Source organism: Chionomys nivalis, chromosome 3 (genome assembly GCF_950005125.1).
Source record: "Chionomys nivalis chromosome 3, mChiNiv1.1, whole genome shotgun sequence".
In the NCBI taxonomy this organism is placed as follows: Eukaryota; Metazoa; Chordata; class Mammalia; order Rodentia; family Cricetidae; genus Chionomys; species Chionomys nivalis.
In genome coordinates this window covers 73,230,435-73,247,612 of record NC_080088.1, presented here as the reverse complement: position 1 = coordinate 73,247,612, position 17,178 = coordinate 73,230,435, and the positions used below count along the sequence as shown (strand labels likewise).

Sequence of the window (17,178 nt, the reverse complement as noted above, 5' to 3'; positions counted from 1 at the left end):
CAGGCTCAGCCTCCCGCTAGCGTCTCCTCCTAGGCGGGCGGGCCGAGGGCGGTGCCCTGCTTGCTGCTCCGCCCTGGCCCATCTGCAAGGGGCGTCTGGGTCCGGCTGGGGTCTGCATCGGAGCCGCCTTCAGGTCTCCGGAGAAGCGGCAGGGGGCGCTTGCAACGCGATCTCGCGCCCCCCCCTCCGTCGGTAGGCCGGGGGTTTACCCGGTCCCGAGAGGGTGCGGGGCCGTAGGGGGTGGGTCCGCTGGCACGTGGAGGGGACGGGCTCTCCGGCGGCTGCGGCGCTGTGTGGGAGGGGCTGGGGATGTAGTGATTCTAGGGCTGGGGCAGGGGGCTGCAGAAAAGGCTAATTCGGGCTCTCCGGGCCAGACCCGACTGGGGCTGCTTCGCGCTTGCAGGCGGCTCAGACGGATCTGGGAGGATCCCTGAGAGCCTGCTCCTTTACCGCCTCCCTTTCTCCTTCTTTCCCTCTGGTTCCCCCGGGAAGGTGCACCTGGAACTGCTAGGCCTGGAGAGAGGGGCGGAGGTGGAGGTGGGAGGGGACGGGAAGGGGTGAGGCCCGAGGGAAGGGAGCTATTGGCGCGGGGGAGGCCATTCCTGGGAGGCGGGTGTGTGTGGGGGAGCAGAGGTCGCTCCTCCCAGGCATCGCTTAAAGGGGGAACTTGAGTAGCTGCGGACGCCTTGAGGAAGCGGCTTACTGGGGCTCCGCGTTGTCTTTGAGGGTCCTTGGAGGGATAAGAACAGTGTGGCGTGGGCACAAAGAGGATGGACAGTGTTAGGTTGGTGCCACTGGAGAGGACCGTGCCCAGAAGTCTGTGTAGAAAGAGCAGTACCAGGATGAAGACTCATTCAGGAAACAAAGAGGTGCTCCAGGAGAGGGTACGATGCCCACGACGGGGACCGCAATGCAAGCAGGTAGCACCTAGAAAGAGGGCACCGAGAGCTGTCGCCGCCTCCCAGTGAAAGGCCAGTGCTGGGTGAAGGCGCGCTAGATCAGTGTCCAGAAGAGGGTAGTATAGTGGGGTGACAGGCAGTACCAAGTTCAGTTGGCAGCGTCCTAGGGGATCAGAGTGTGAGGTTAGTGCCAAGCAGGGCCAAGGGAAGACGCGAGTGCTGAGAAGGTGAATCCCCAGGGGAGGGCACAATGCGGGCTTTCCTTTCCCTGAGAGTGACATCATGGCAAATTCCCAAACCGGACAGACCCGACTCGGGTGACGTCGAGCTGGTCAGAGCCAGCTCGGACCAGCGTGGGGGACTTTGGTGGCAGTCCGAGGGGCTGGGCACTACGTCCCGCTGGGCGGGCGCTCTGCGGGCGGGGCTCTGCTCCACCCGCCTGCTGCACGGACTGTGCCCTCGGCCGGCTCGCGGACCGCAGGGCAGGGCTCGGCCCGGGCTGGGCCAAGGATCAAGGTTCCTGGCTGGGTTAGGCCCCCAGGCTTTGCAAGCTTCGGGATCCGGGATCTAAAGAGGGCGCCGTAGAGCCGGTGGCGGCGCGGTACCCGCCGGGGGTGGGACCTAGTTTGTCCCCGCCTTGGGCGGAGTCACCGGGCTCTGAGACTCGCCCATCAGGCCCGAGCAGCTCCGAGGTGGCCTTTCCCGGCGGAAGTTCAGGAGCCCCGCGGGGGAGGCAGCGGAAGTGGCCGCGGTACTGTAGCCTGTGCGCGTGCGCCCCCTGCCCGGTGGCCGCTTTTGGGGCGGTACTCTGCCCTGTCTTCTTTTCTCCACGTGAGGGTGTGCGCGAATTCCCAGTGGTGGCCGCGCGCTCCGCACCTCTGCATCTCTCGTGCCCCTTACGATGGCGGGCATCCTGTTCGAGGATATTTTTGATGTGAAAGACATTGACCCAGAAGGCAAGAAGTTTGACCGAGGTAAGGTGTGTAGGGGATTCTGGTCTGCGGGAAGAGGCCAACATGCCTACCCAAGTGGTCCGCCCTACTCTCGGTACCTCCCTCAGGAAACAGTTGTTTTCATAATGAGGAACTTGAGACAGCTTTTTCTATTGTATTTGCGGTGTCTGGAGCCTGGGTGGCCCTTAGCTTTGGTGCTGGTAAACCCTTGGGCACCTTTCTAATCCCTGTTCAGCGTTACGTGCCGTACCGTGCGACTCTCTCGCACACTTCACTTTATTCTAGTAAGCGGTGGATAGGGCCTTACCTGTTTTGTTACTTAAGGCCATGCAGCGAGTTACCTGCCTGCCCTCCTAATCTATAGTTTTATATTGCCTCAAGAATTGTCAGCTCTTGGCAAGTCCTCTTTGAATTTCTTTCAGCTGTCTGCTTGGTGTATTTATTTTCCTAGTGATCCGGAAGTTGTTTCTTCTCGGTGTCACTTTGCCTGAAGACAATTTTTTGGTTTTCGTGACAGAGTCTCTCTGTGTAGGACTTACTGACCAGGAGCTCGTTTTGTCGATCAGGCTGGCCTTGAACTCACAGAGATCCGCCTGCCTCGGCCTCTCGAGTGCTGGGATTAAAGGCGTGCACCACCACACCCGGCATCATCATCATCATTATTACTTTATTTATTTATTTTATTATTTTATTTATAATTTTATATTTTAAAGACAGGAGGCAGTTCTCAATACATTCTGCCGATTCCCTTAGCAGACTGCCTGTCAGGAAGAAGGAATCTCTGTATAAGTGGCTATCTTGTTCAGAGTTAAGTTTAGTCTGAATCATCCAGGCAGGCTTAGAGCCTAGAGACTGGTTGCTGCTGGAGAAATCTTGTTTCTTTCTTGGGATCCTGTCAGCTGCTGAGCTTTTGGCTTTCTTCCTTCTCGTGAATCTGATTCGGATTGCACTTCTGCTTCTGGGACGAAGAGCAAGGCTCGTGGGTGTGGGCCTGTTGCATGGTTTATTCTCTTGCATTTGACCCGCAAGCCAGTGTCTGTAATCATGTCTGTCCCTCTTCCCCAGTGTCTCGGCTGCACTGTGAGAGTGAGTCTTTCAAGATGGACCTCATCTTAGATGTAAACATTCAGATTTACCCCGTGGACTTGGGTAAGTATCAAACACGGGCACCTGTAACAGCTTTGCGGTCTTTGGGTTCCGCTTCTTCACTCTGATAGTGATGCCCTTTTCAGGTGACAAGTTCCGGTTGGTCATAGCTAGTACTTTGTACGAAGATGGTACCTTGGATGATGGCGAATACAACCCCACGGATGACAGGCCTTCCAGGTGAGGCAGTAGTAAAGGAGGACTCATTAGATAAGTACTATATTATATATATTATAAAGGACTTTGTTTAATTCTAGGAAAAGACATTGTTGCACTTAGAATTCAGACAACCAGAACTGGGTGTGGTGGTTTGGGCCTGTAGTTTCAGGGCTTGGGACGATGAGGCAGGAGGATCAGGAGTTCAAGAATGTCTTTGGCAGCCGGGCGGTGGTGGCGTACACCTTTAATCCCAGCACTCAGGAGGCAGAGGCAGGCGGATCTTTGTGAGTTCGAGGCCAGCCTGGTCTACAAGAGCTAGTTCTAGGACAGGCACCAAAGCTACAGGGAAACCTTGTCTTGAAAAAAACCAAAAAAAAAAAAAAAGAAGAAGAAGAAGATCTTTGGCTTCACCTCAAGTCTGAGGCTAACCTGGGCTCCAAGAGACCATGTCTCTAAAAAATTTGAAAAAAAGTTGAAACAACCAGCTTTATTACTTACTGAGAGCAGTGTGTGTAAGCTGGGAGCTGCAGTTATTTATTTGAGACGGGGTCTCACTTTGTAGTCCTGGTTGGCCTACACTACATAGACCAAGCTGGCCTCGAACTCACAGATGCCGTCTACCTCCTTTGCCTCCTGGTTGGAATTAAAGGTACGTGCTACCCTGCAGGTGTAGGTTTTTGTTTTTGTTTTTTTTTTTTTTTTTGAGATGGGGTTTTGGAGCCTGTCTGGAACTATTTCTTGTAGACCAGGCTGGCCTTGAACTCATAGGGATCCTCCTGCTGGGATTAAAGGTATATAGGTATGTGCCACCAAAAGGTATAGCTTTTTTAAAGCCAAGAAAATAATTACATAGTATCCTAGATTTTGGGAGGGAGCTTAGTGTGATAGACTGCTATAGCTGGCCTGGTGATGCACACACTTAATCCCCAGGAGAGAGAGGTAGGAGTAACTCTGTGAGTTTGAGGCCAGCCTGGTCTACAGAGTCATTTAGGACAGCAGTGGCTACAGACTGAATTTTCATTTCTCAGCTCCACTGCGTTCAGCCTTTCTTTCCTCATCGATAAAATACAGACGGTCCTGTCTCGCTCACTGAACTGATGTGAGAGCCAAATACGGTTGTCCTTCTATGGCATTTCTTGATATCAGTTTCCATTTTAATTATTTTTATCTTTTTGGTTTTTTTGAGACAGGGTTTCTCTGTGTAGCCCTGACTGTCCTGGAACTCGCGCTATGGACCAGGCTGGCCTCGAACTCAAGAGCTCCACCTGCCTCTGCCTCCTGAGTGCTCAGATTAAAGGCCTGTGCCACCACTGCCTGGCTCAGTTTCCGTTTTTTAAGGTCTCTCACGCTGCTGATTGCTACGAAGAATAACTTGGCCTCTTATTCATAGGGCTGACCAGTTTGAGTATGTAATGTATGGGAAAGTGTACAGGATTGAGGGGGACGAGACCTCAACCGAAGCAGCGACACGTCTGTAAGTAACCTTGTCTGGAAAAGCCCTTCCCTGTCCCTGTTCTTAAACATCTGCACTGGGCCAATGTTTTTCTAGAACCCCAAACCTAGGTGGAAGGATTCATCTTGGGAATGATTTCCAGACTGAATGCTGGTTACTTAACTACCGTTATCAAGATTTCAGGGCCCTGAAGTCCACAGGAGAGTTTGGCGATCTTGATTTGTGAGGGACAACAGAGGACATCTTCCTGGCTTTTCATGACTAGGCAGCATTTCATGACTGACTGGGCCTTTGTGGTTTTATTTTTGCTTGTGCATGTGCTGCTACTCTGTAACTCAACCCTTGGTTCTTGGTTTCCCTGCCTATTTTTTTTTTCCTTTTCTTTAAAAGTCTGCTAAAACAATATGGTTGTCAGAAACTTGAAGCAGGGAGGTAATGTAAAAAAGAACCAGAGTTGCCCAGGAGAACCTTTTAATACAGAGTTTGACTGGCTGGTGTGGTGGCACCGTTTAATCCTAGCACCCAGGAGGAAGAGGCAGGTGGATCTGTGAGATCAAGGTTAGACTGGTCTATAGACCAGAACAGCCAGGGCTATATAAGTGAGACCCTGTTTTGAGAAAACAAAAACAAACAAAAGAGTTTGAGTAGTCTAGGTTTTTTTCTTCTTTGTTTACTGTTCTCTTTAAGATCTTTTACAGTGTTTTCTTCTTTTGTTTAGCATAGTTCCCCTTGTTGGTCAAATACTCTCCCTCAATTTTTAAAAATTTTTATTTATTTGTTTGTTTGTTTATTTTGAGGTAGGGTCTCTCTATGTAGCCTGGGTTGTCCTGGAACTCAATATGTAGACCTGGACTGGTGTTGAATTCAGGGGACCTACTTGACTGTCTCCTGCTGCTAGGATTAAAGATATGTGCCACCCACCTGATTCCTTAGCATTTTCAAAAAAAGTGTGTGTTTATTTGTGTGTGCACCTGTGCACATCTGTATGTGTACCATGTGCAGGCATGAGACCACCAAGATCAGAAGGTGACCTTGGGCACCTTGGAAATGGAGTTAGAGGTGTTTGTAAGATGCCCTGTGGGTGCTGGGGGAGTGAATCCAGGTCTTCTGCATTCTTCCAGAACAGTAAGTGATCTTAAAGGCTGAGCCATCTCTCCAGCCCCTGCCTCTACAGTCCAGTAGCTGTATGGCATTGCAGTGAGTGGTGATACCTTCATTTGTGTGAATGACATTGCAGTCAGTGGTGTGACTGACTGCTCCCGATCTGGGCACAGCAGTGTTTACTCCGCTGGGGTGAACAGCACACAGCACTGCTTTGTGTCTGCATTCAATTCTGTCCTACCCTGTGGTTCCTAATGGCAAGTACTAGGGGAGTGCCTTAAAACAGACGGAGGGAGAGCTGCTGGCAAACAGCCGGTCCGGAGCGCAGACTCAGGGTCAGGGCCTTCTGTTTCAGCTCCGCATATGTGTCCTATGGGGGCCTGCTCATGAGACTTCAGGGTGATGCCAACAACCTACATGGATTTGAGGTGGATTCCAGAGTGTATCTGCTGATGAAGAAGCTGGCATTCTGAACCTCGTGGGAAACCAGCCTTGCTGCTTCGTCACTCAACCTGTGGACATTGTTCAACCCTGAGTAGAAGCTGGCCTCAACCCTAAGTAGAAGCTGGCCGTGTTCGCCTTCCAAAGGAACTGGGCTCTGTCCACTGTGGGTGCATCTTCAGTCTGTCTGGATTCGGTGGAAAACTCACTTGTCTGTGAAAGGCCAAGGGGGAGAGCTTAGCTTGAATTTCAAATTGTGTCTGTGTGTTTGGTTTTTTTTTTTATTAAAGTTTACTTTTGCCGGGCGGTGGTGGCGCACGCCTTTAATCCCAGCACTCGGGAGGCAGAGGCAGGCGGATCTCTGTGAGTTCGAGACCAGCCTGGTCTACAAGAGCTAGTTCCAGGACAGGCTCCAAAACCACAAGAGCTAGTTCCAGGACAGGCTCCAAAGCCACAGAGAAACCCTGTCTCGAAAAACCAAAAAAAAAAAAAAAAAAAAAAATAAATAAAGTTTACTTTTTCAGACTCTTTTCTGAATTGGGGGTGGGGGCATCCAGGGTTTTGCTTTTGCCATGTACCCCAGACTGGCCTTGAACTTGATCCTCCTGCCACTGCCTTCTGAGTTTCTGTGATTTTATCAAACCTGGTTTATGCAATGCTGGGTCTCAAATCCATAGCCCTTCTGTGTGCTACAAAGGAATCTAAATGTCTCTGTCTCTCTGTCTCTCTCTCCATCTACCATCTGGGGACTGAATTGAATTGAGGTTTTTGAGGGTTTTTTTTTTTTTTTTTTGCTAACCCTCAGTTGTCTGTCCTGGGTTTGTCACAGGAGCTGGTTACCCTGCTGGGATGCCTGGGGTGTTTCCTTCCCCATCTTTTTCTTTAGTCTTTACAAGAGGTGTTAGAAACAGTGCTTAGAGAGATGGGTTGAAAATGAGTAGCCTCAGCAGGGAAGAGCAAAGAGGTTTGGTTTTTTTTCCTTTTTTTCAACTTTCCACAGTAGGGTGTGTGTGATACATTGGGGGTTGGGATGGACTCTAATAGAATCTTTTAATCATCTCATGGAGTCAGGCTTTTGAGGTGTTGGATCAGATTACAGTGGGAGGCCCTCATCAGAAACAGTGATAGAATGTCAAAGCAGGCTGTCCCAGCAAGGAAAAGGGAGACTTAAGTAGAAATGTGTTTTGCTTAGAAGCTTTTAAAAAGATTTTTCAAACATTTGTTTTACTTGTATGTGTGTGAGGGAGAAGATAGCTTTGAGGGGTCCCTTTTCCCTGCCATGTGGGTCCAGAGATTGCACTCATGGACAGACTTGATGGCCACCTTCAGCTGCTCAGCCATCTTGCCAGCATCTCTTGTGTGTTGGGGAAGAAGTGATGCACAGAATGATTTGGTTTAGACACTGCTTTGGTTCTGATGGTCCAAGGCTTACTAGGCAAGTGTCACATCGCTGAGCTGGATCTTCAGGCAAGGGTAAAACAATTTTTTAAAGGTGGAACCTGAAGTCCCAGCTGATCTGAGACTTGCTGTATTATCAGGGAAGACCTTGGACTTGTGACCCTCCTGCCTCAACCCCAGGTGCATACGAGTGCGCTTACAGGCATGCACCGACACACCTTGTTTCGGGGTTCGTCTTAAGAGGGCAGATTTCAGATTGGTTTACATTGTAGAAACCAGTTTCTCAGATGCCTGGAACGTCAGCTATGTTGGTTCAGCATTCTGACCGCTGAGAACCCTCAGTTTTGGTCTCTGATGTATCTTGTTCTGGGTGCTGGCTCTTCTGTGCTGTTTTATTGTGTTGAGAATTGAACCCAGGACTTTGTACTGGCAAGAGCCCTATCACTGAGCTATGTCCCTGCCATGAAAATTAATTTTTGAGACAGAGTCTTTTGTAGTCTGTGTTGTACTCAAAGTCCTTGTATAGCCAAAGGTGGCCTTAAACTCCTGATCCTCCTGTATCTACATTCAAAGTATTGAGTTTACAGACATGTACCATCACTTCCAACTTTTTTTTTTGCCTTTTAACTTTGGTTATTTGTGTATGATGTATATGTGCAAGTGTGGGCATCAGCATGTGATGACATGCATGAGGTTGGAAGACAACTTTGGGAGTTGATTCTTTCCTTTTCCATGGGTTCCAGGCATCAGACTCATGTCAGGCTTGCATGTTAAGCCCTTTCACCTACTGAGCCGTCTCACCCACCCTACATTTATTTATTTGTTTATTTGTTTATTAACTTATTTATTTATTTTGGTTTTTTTGAGACAGGGTTTCTCTAGCTTTGGAGCCTGCACTCCTAAATTTATTTTTAAGTGTTAAGTTTAACCTCCTTTAGTGTTACAACAAATTACAAATTATACTTACCCTAGAATTAGTGTCGGTAAACTACTCTTGCCTAGAAACTGACTGACACTCTGAGATTTTGATAACATTCTTTAGCTTTGTGCATTTGTTGACTTCTGCCCCAGGTCTGCCCACAGGGACACCTGGAGATGACTGAATTATCATCCCCACCACAAGCTCTGGTCTTCCCAGAGCTTCTTAAGAATGTATTTACAGCTGGGTGGTGGTGGCACCCGCCTTTAATCTCAGTACTGAAGAGGCAGAAGCAGATGAATCTCTGGATTTGAGGCCAGCCTGGTCTACAAAGTGAGTTCTAGGATAGCCAGAGCTACACAATGAAATCCTGTTTTGAAAAAAACAAACCACAAGAGCGTACAACATCTCTATTACATAGACGGACTGGAGGGCATCAGACACCACCATACTGGGTAGGTGAATGGGCTGCGACTCAGGCTGGGTATCCTTTTTCTGCCTGAAGGCTGTGTGACCATCGGGAAGCCCTTCTGGTCTTGGTGTCTTCATGTGTAGAACAGATGGCTAATATCTACCATACAGAGTTGTGGGGAGAGATTCTGGGGTGCCTATTGCCTCTGTGAAGAACACTGTTCTCTTGCTTTTGCTGTGGCAGTGTTTGGAATTCTGAGATCCTGGCTCCTCCGCCTTCATGGCAGCCTCCTCCTGTACTCTGGGACAGGAGTGAGGAAGACCTTCCCACCAGCCTTCTCACAGGCTCTGGGGTAGCAGGTAAACCCCGGCAATGCAGTTTTGTTTTTGTGTAACGTAAACTTCTAGCACCAACAAAGCACTTAATTTGCAAAACCCCCAGAAGTTTGCCTTCATTTCGGGGTTCCCAGTGGAGTTCATGGTAGTCACACAAGGCTGCTTTTTAGATGCGTTTGTGGGAAGTAGAAAGAGCCTTAGCTGCTCTGCTTGTCCTGCTGTGTGAGCTGTGGAGCCTTGCTCTTGCCACTTCCTGCACTTCCGCCCGACCTCCACAGGAGGGAAGCAGGAGCCCAGGCCTGGCTAAGCTCCTGCTGAGCTGCTGCTGCACTTAGCTGTTTGCTCAGCTGCCACATCCAGGTCTAGTCTTTACTGAACCATTTGCACAGCCTTACCTGGGGAATGGGGTTCCCCAGGCTTCCTGTTAGCTTTCCTGGGAGGCAGGGTCCAGGAGATCTATTGCCCCCGAGAAGAATATTGCTCCCTTGATTTTTAGTTGGCTCTTGGATGCTCTCATTTATTCTCCCACAGGCTCAGTTTTGTCTCTAAATAGGGGTGTCTAAGAGGTAACTTGTTATTCCTTTGTCAAGAGGACCAGTCTCACTGAGACAGAGAACCGAGTGAGGGCACTGGGGTGGGAGCAAAGGAAAGGACCTTTTTGTTTTCTGATACAATGTTAATATCTACCCCTAAGGCTTGGCCTGTCTGGGCCTTTGTAGAAAACACATAGAGAGAATTAGTGATTTTCAAATTTATACAGAAAATAGACCAAAGATAACTAGCTGCTCTGAATATTGTTGATAGGTTAAAAAAATAGTTCCTGAAATTTTATGATCGCCTGTCCCATGAAGCCTTTCCCAGGGCAAGCAGGACGTCTAGTGCCGCTGCAGCTGCCTCTCCTGGGGAAGGCTTGTGTCTGAGACACTGCAGATACTGGCTGCGCCTGTGTCCCTTACACTTCCTGAGGCAAATTCTGGGAGTGGGGGGACGCTGCAACTGGACGCGGGCTGGCAGAGGCAGGCACAGTGGTGGAGGGATCAGGAAGCGGGGTGGAACTGGGATGGAGACCTATGGGTGGGCGAGGTGGGTGAAGGAGAGAAGAACGTGTGTCCATCAGGAGCATGGGCAGGAGAAAGGGGATATCCACTTTGGAGGTTGGGTGGCAGGGAGCCTTTGTTCAAAGCTCCTGGCGGAACTGAGGTGTCCAGGGTCTGAAGTGAGGCTGCACCGAAGAGCCCATGAGTTCCATTCCCAGGTTCGTGTGTCTTGTTCAGGTGTCCGGGGATTTGGTCTGGGAACCAGGAGGTTTGATTCAGCTGACCAGGGATAACCTTGGTCACAAGTCCTTGAACCCTGTTCAGAAGCCCAGGGCCAGGAGTTCCGGTGACCACACTGAAGTTCGACTCCAGCCATCCAGAAGTCCTGTTTGGGAGCTTGTGTAGTGTGAGGAGTTGGGAGGTCCTGCTCGGGACAGCCGTGTTGGGCAGGGCCCGCCTGACGCAGAGGGTGGGACCTTCTACTAGCAGCAGGAAGCGCACTTTTCCTCTCAGCAGTTGGTGCAAGCTCAGGAAGATGGCCTTGGGATCCTTGTGAGCTGTGGTCCTGCCCTGTGGGGGAAGCTGAGGGCAGAGGATGGGCCTGAGGCCAGAGAGCAGGCCCATTTACCAGGCCTCTCTTGACTAAGGAGGAAAAGGTCATTGCCAGCAGCCAGGTGTTTGGGAAGCAGCACTCCTTATAGGCCAGCCTTTTTACACTGAAGGCACCCAGAATCCCTTGTCTCCCCCAATTCTTTAGAGGGACTAGTAACGGTGGTTTTTAGAGGTCTCTTGCCCGCGGACTTACCTGGGCCCCTAGGAGGCCCTGCAGGGCCCCCAAGAGGAGGCGAACCTGCCCGGAAAGCTGTCCCAGGAGGGAGGAGAGGCAGGAGGGTTCCAGCTGTCCTCGCGCTGCCATCACCCCCTCCAGGAGAAGGGTAGCTGCTCCTAGAATGTCCTGAGCCTTGGTCTGTGCCTGGGAAACAGGAGAAGTGGTCTGTTTGAGAAACGTGCTAATAATGGGTGGGGAGCCCATGGAGTAGCCAGCGGGATGAATCATAGGAGCTGGGAATTGGACAGGATGAGGGTCCCACCCATCACAGGAATTCCTTTGCAGTCTCCTAACAACTGGCCATTGGCCTCTGTTTCAGTAACTCCGGTGTCCATCAACCTAGCCTGGTCTTGCGTGGACTTCTGGTCAGAAAGCCACCCTACCTGCATGCAGCTTTTAGCTCTAGGCTGTGGCGCTTCAAGTCTGTTCTTTCCGCTACAGAATTGCTGTGCCATTTCTAATCTAAACGTAGCAACAGGACTTTCCCAGTAACCACGAAGAGGACGGAAAGGGACTTAACAGATGGCAGAGCTGGGTCTGATGCCACATGCCTGTAATCCTAGCACTTAAGGGGTGCTGACACAGGAGGCTCCCAAGTTCAGGGCCAGCCCGGAATACCTAGTGAGACCCTGTCACGAACACAGAGCTAGAGCTGGGGTCTGTAGTGCCATCATCCTTCTCCAGACCAGGAAGCACATTCTTCGGAGTATACGCATGTGTCACCTGGCTTGATTTTGCTTTTTTTTTTTTCTTGAGACAAGGCCTCACTGTATAGCCTAAGCTAGGCTGCCGCTCATCCTTCTACCCCACCTTCTGAGCTGCTGGGATTTCTAGTTTGTATTGCCATGCCCAGCAAAGGGTTTGAATCTTGATTTTGCCTATATTTTAGTGATACTTTCTGGCTTCTGTCACCTGTGGGCAGTAGCTCAGACTTCCTTCATGCCAACTAAGAAGATTGTGGCACCATCGAAATGGCTCAGAGGGTAAAGATGCTTGTGGCCAAGCTTGATGACCTGACTTCAGTCTCTGGGACTTACACGGTAGAAGGAGAGAATCAGTCTTGCAGATTGTCCTCTGACCCCCATATGTACACCATGGCATGACCCCACCATATTTATAAATAAATGGGTTTTAAAAAATTAGATTGAAAGCCTGTTGGTGGTGGGACTTTAATCCCAGCACTTGGGAGGCAGAGGCAGGCTGATCTCTGTGAGTTCAAGGCCAGCCTGGTCTACAAGAGTTAGTTCCAGGACAGGCTCCAAAGCTACAGAGAAACTTTTTCTCAAAAGCAAAACAAAACAACAACAAAAAGGTTGAAGCCGGGCACTAGTGGTACATGACTTTAATCCCAGCACTCGGGAGGCAGAGATAGGCAGATCTCTGTGAGTTAGAGGCTAGCCTGGTCTACAGAGCGAGTTCCAGGACAGGCTCTAAAGCTACAGAGAAACCCTGTCTTGAAAAACGAAATAATCATCATATTGAACAACAATAAGAATAGGTCAAAGGTTAGAGAAGATCTGTTTGTCACTGTCTCCCGAGTGCTGAGATTAAAGGCATGAGCCACCAGCCAAGCCTCTTTGATATATTGGTCAGAAATTTGTCCTTATTTCCTCAAGATCTCGTCACTGGTGACTATAAATTGGGTTAAGGTGCCCAAGTTGAAGGTGAGACTTTTCGGGATCTCAAGAATTTTAGGAGGCCAGAGAGAGAGGGATCAGTAGTTAAGAGCACTTGCTGCTTTTCCAGATGACCCAGGTTCAATTCCTAGCATGCAGGCAAAACACCTATATAGATTAAAAACAAAAATACTGTGGGGAATAGAAGGGATCTGATGATGACAGGGTTTAGGGAGATTTCTCTCCCATCCCCCCTTTTTGTCTTTTTTTGAGATGGGAGCCTCAGTCTGTAGCCCAGGCTGGCCTGTGCTCATAGTACTTCTGAGGCTGGCCTTAGACTCGAGGGAAGCATCCCACACCTTGCATGTGTGAGGGAAGCCGTCAAGGATGCTCTTACCGTCTGGGCTTTCCATTCTCCCAGGCTGAAGTCCACAGCAGGCAGCAGGACAGGTGTAGACAGAGGGTTGATGTCAGGGCACTGGCTCTGTGAAGAAAGATGGGTAGGGAGGAAAGAAGCTAAAACAGAGAGCAGGATGGTGGCCCGTGACTGAGGTGCTCTCCCTTGGTACCATTTCCATACTAGAGCCTTTAAAGGACTCTAGTGCAAATCACAGCCCTTGCCAGGGAGGGACCAGGACATTGTGGCCTTGCCAAAGACAGTACTGGAGTGAGGACGTGAAAGAGTACCTCATCAGTTAGGTGGAGAGGAGGCCTAGTGCTTGGGATGCTCACCAGTCGGCTGTGAAGGAGATGGGAGTCACGAAGCAGTTTATTTAGGAGTCGGGGGTCACAGGCAGGAGGAGCTGGGCTGGACAGAGTTATTCTTGCAGTAAGGAGAAGCATGGCCACCAGGAGCAAATCTTAGACGAGAAGTGAAGTTGAAGGGTTCGTAAAGAGACAATCACTCTTAGGTGGTGACTCAGGGATTCCTATTTGAAACCTAGGGGTCTGCTGTCCAGACAAAACCCTTTTCTCGGGAGCCTGGGTTTCCCAGCCCTCTGCTTCTGTAGCATCATCCCCACCTCTTACCGCACCAAGCCATTCTTGAACTTGTTCCTAGCTCCCCGAGTGTTTTCTTACCAGTCAGCTCCATTCTGGCTAGGGTGTCTGGCAGGTATGGCTCCCTGGATGGGGCCTCTCCCCTGAATCTTTCCTGGGGCCATGGAGGCGGCTTGAGCTCTTACACTTTTGTGCAGAGTGGTGTGGGGGCACAGGTGGGCCAAGGAAGCTATCCTGAAAATGACAGAGAGAGTGAATCTTTCAAGTTTCAAAGACTGCTTGGCATGGGGAAACACATGCTCGGAGCTTCTGGCTGGCCAGGACTAGAGCTGTTAGCGCTCCATCTGCTCCTATGTTTTCTTGTGACTGAAGCATACAGTATCTCCTCTTTGTGAGGGCTCTTTGGTGACTCAGATATGGTTTTGCTTCCCTGTCTGTCAATTGTTGCCCTGCTGAGTGCAGCAAGACATGACATATACACACATATCTTTTTTGTTTGTTTGTTGTGTTCGAGACAGGGTTTCTCTGTAGTTATGGAGAGTCTGTCCTGGAACTCACAGAGATCCGCCTGTCTCTGCTTCCCGAGTGCTGGTATTAAAGGCATGTGCCACCACCGCCTGGCTACACACATATCTTAGTTGGGCTCAAATTCTGTGCAACACTGGTTGTTAGTGGGTGAGAATGTGGGATGGGAATAAAGAACGGAAGTGTTGTGTAAATCTGGGGAAGAGTAAAAAAATGGGTTATCAGCTAAAAAGAGGAAGTGGCAGATGAGTACATGTGTTGAAGGACAGCCATAGTGTTGGAAGTGGGGCTGAGGCAGGGGAGTGGATAAACATATAACGGACCACCAGAAGCAGGAATTAAGAAGAGACACTACCTTCTCTTTCTTTCCCTGGTCACCCCACAAATAAAACCTGGGACTCTTGTTTGGACTTCCAAGTTCTGAAATGCCCCGTTATTCAAATCAAAGGACTCACAGCGCTAGGACTTCCTGAGGCAAGTGGCCCAGGATGAGACACTGAGAGCAAAATGCCACCTACCCTGCATGCTTATCTCACCTTAGACACTTGCCAATGCATCCATCTCAGCTGCACCAGCCTCCCCGCCCCCTCCAGATCCCTTCCAGTCCCTTCCTAGGACCCCCCACTATTCACAAGTTGAGCAAAGAGGCCTGCACCTGATTCAATATTGGGATCTCCTGTAGGTCTGTCAACATACGCAAGCCCTCCTCCCATTACCCTCTTCTTGTGCCTTGGTTCACCTGACCCAGCTTTCCCAGTCCCAGGATTCAGAACCTTAAGCTAACTTGAATGACCATATGAGAATGGGGATTAGGATTATGTCCCTTAGTGCCGAGTTCTCTAGCCCGACACACACTTCCTTTCTTATTTTCTCATGGATCCGAGGCAGCCAGGACTATTCTGAATTCAACCAAGTCTGTGAATAGTCCCTCATAAACCAGTACCCAACCCCCTTTCCCTGCTCTGTCCCGCTCCTCCCATTCTGGGAAGGCTCCACTCTTCTTGACAAAGGTCAGTGCCTGTAGGTTCCAGTTTGCCTGCCCCTCCCCCAGCTAAGAGCCCAGTTCTTTTTTGTTCTTCATACCATTCCCTCACTTAACCCCAAACTGTGCTTGTCACTCACCAGGTGGAAAAGGGCTCCAGGACCAAGGTGCACAGCAGGCAGCACTCTGGGGAGCAGGTAGGTAGGAAGACACTCGCTGGGGCACAGCCCCTCCTCTGCAGCAGGGTCACAAGCCTGCCCAGGCAACTTCCACCCAATCAGAAAGCTGTGAGCCACCAAACCGTGGTGAAGGCCCCGGAAATGACGAGTTCTTTTCCTACCTACTGGACCTGGAGCCCCTGCCTGGACCATGGTCCATGAATTGAGCCCAGCTCCTCCACCCACACAGACTCCAGTGAGGATTTACATAGGGGGAGCTGTCTCATGTCCTAGGGAACCTGGGACCTTGGGATCTGGATGAGGGAGAGAGGAGAGGGTTTAGTCCAGGAGCAATCTGGCAGAATACATTTGTCCATGGGAAAGAGAGGTCTTGCTTTAGATTGATGGAGTCTCAGTTCCTAGCTCTCCAAATTTCTTTTCCCTGAATGCTATACCTGCTGCCGAAATCCAACAGCACCTTAGCTTTCTTGGTATTTCTCAACTGGCAATTTAGGTGTTGCCTGTGTTAGAGAATGATCATGTTATAGGAAAGAAGCTATGGGCAGTTTGAAGGAGCTGGGCAGGGAAGGGGTACGTGTTTGTTAAGACTGGGCCCAAAGCACTTGGGAGGCAGAGGCAGGTGGATCTCTATGAGTTTGAGGTTAGCCTGTTTTATCTAGTGAGTTCCAAGCCAGCCACTGCTACATACTGAGAATCTGTCTAAAAAAGAAAGAAAAACAGACAGATTGACTGGACTCAGGTGCCTTTCTTTCTACTGGGGGAACAGGGACCTAGCTATCTAAACACAGTGCTGTGTACAGGCCTGCCCTTGATTGCCCAATGGCCCTCTTCCATTCCTACCACTGTACACATGACAAGAGAAATAACCAGCCCCATCTGTCCCTGTGTCGGGGAAGACAGCTGCTGAGCCTCCCCCACAATAACTCTGCTGGCTCCTCTCTTTCTTCCTTTGGCCCTGGCGCTAGCTCCTGTGCTTTCTCCTCAGTCCCTGTCTCCCCACAGTCCCTGTCCTCAGGGGTCTCCTGGCCTGACCTTATGCTCTCTCCCTTGTTCTTCCTCGGCCTTTCTCCTGCGCCTTCTCTGAGGATGGGCTGTCCACTAAGGAGTGTGGCCCAGATCCCGGAATTCTCTAGTTCAATAAGAAGAGATGCCTCCTAAGATTAGGAAGCCCGGTGCTGGGAATAGTGGGAAGAATGGGGGTGGAGGAGATGGGGAGGAAGGACTAGAGAAGCCAGACAAAGGAGGTTGGGGGATGAACTGGAGAGGGAGAGGGTGGTCCCTTGGATAAAGAGAAAGGGTTAGAAAGCCAGGTGATGGTTGGATGGACTTGTGAACAGGTTATAAGGCGGAGGTTATTACTCTGCTGGGTGTAGGGAGGACTTTTTGATTCTTACTTGGTCCCTGTCCCTGGGAACTCCAGAAAGACCCTAGAAGAGAACTAGGAATATAGCCAGGGTGAAGAAAGGAGGAGGGTGCCGTGGGTCTTAGGCAGGGGAAGATCATTGTCCTTTTCCAAGACAAGCCCTCATCCTCCAGCGGCCCATCCTGCCCATGACTGGCACAGGCCGGAGGCCCAGCATCTGTCCTTTCACTAGCCCGAGGCGCCGGTCTTGGGATGGACACCATCTCCTGGTCCGGCCACAGGGGTGGCCGCAAGGAGTGTGTGTGGGGGGGTGTCGAAGCCCGCCTCTCCTCCCCCTCTTTGCGCCCCCTGGTTCCTCCCTTCCCCCTGCCCACTCCGCTCCCCCCTCCTTCAGTCCCTCCCTCCTCCCCTGCCGGGTCCCAGCCTGTCCCC

General features: G+C 50.5%; 2 protein-coding genes across 6 annotated transcripts; one reads left to right on the top strand and one right to left on the bottom strand.

Moving 5' to 3' along the window:
* The first annotated feature begins 83 nt into the window (after positions 1–83).
* Polr2h (RNA polymerase II, I and III subunit H) lies at positions 84–6,457 on the top strand. Of its 3 annotated transcripts, none has more exons than XM_057765678.1 (5): positions 84–192; positions 2,918–3,001; positions 3,085–3,178; positions 4,548–4,631; positions 6,067–6,457. In XM_057765678.1, exons 2-5 carry the CDS (start codon positions 2,953–2,955, stop codon positions 6,182–6,184), a joined length of 345 nt encoding a protein of 114 aa, XP_057621661.1. In that variant the 5' UTR covers positions 84–192; positions 2,918–2,952; the 3' UTR covers positions 6,185–6,457. The 3 variants fall into 3 exon arrangements, with proteins under 3 accessions (XP_057621661.1, XP_057621660.1, XP_057621663.1); XM_057765677.1 differs by lacking the exon at positions 84–192 and adding an exon at positions 630–1,873; XM_057765680.1 differs by lacking the exon at positions 84–192 and adding an exon at positions 1,818–1,878.
* Positions 6,458–9,961: 3,504 nt separating this feature from the next.
* Thpo (thrombopoietin) lies at positions 9,962–17,044 on the bottom strand. 3 transcript variants are annotated; one of them, XM_057764230.1, is made up of 6 exons: positions 15,345–17,044; positions 13,779–13,931; positions 13,431–13,558; positions 13,096–13,182; positions 11,059–11,226; positions 9,962–10,835 (listed from the first exon to the last, which is right to left on the bottom strand). In XM_057764230.1, the coding sequence occupies exons 2-6, from the start codon at positions 13,789–13,791 to the stop codon at positions 10,254–10,256; spliced, it is 978 nt and encodes a 325-aa protein (XP_057620213.1). In that variant the 5' UTR covers positions 13,792–13,931; positions 15,345–17,044; the 3' UTR covers positions 9,962–10,253. The 3 variants fall into 3 exon arrangements, with proteins under 3 accessions (XP_057620213.1, XP_057620216.1, XP_057620214.1); XM_057764233.1 differs by having other exon boundaries at positions 9,962–10,823; XM_057764231.1 differs by lacking the exon at positions 15,345–17,044 and having other exon boundaries at positions 13,779–14,729.
* Positions 17,045–17,178: the final 134 nt, after the last annotated feature.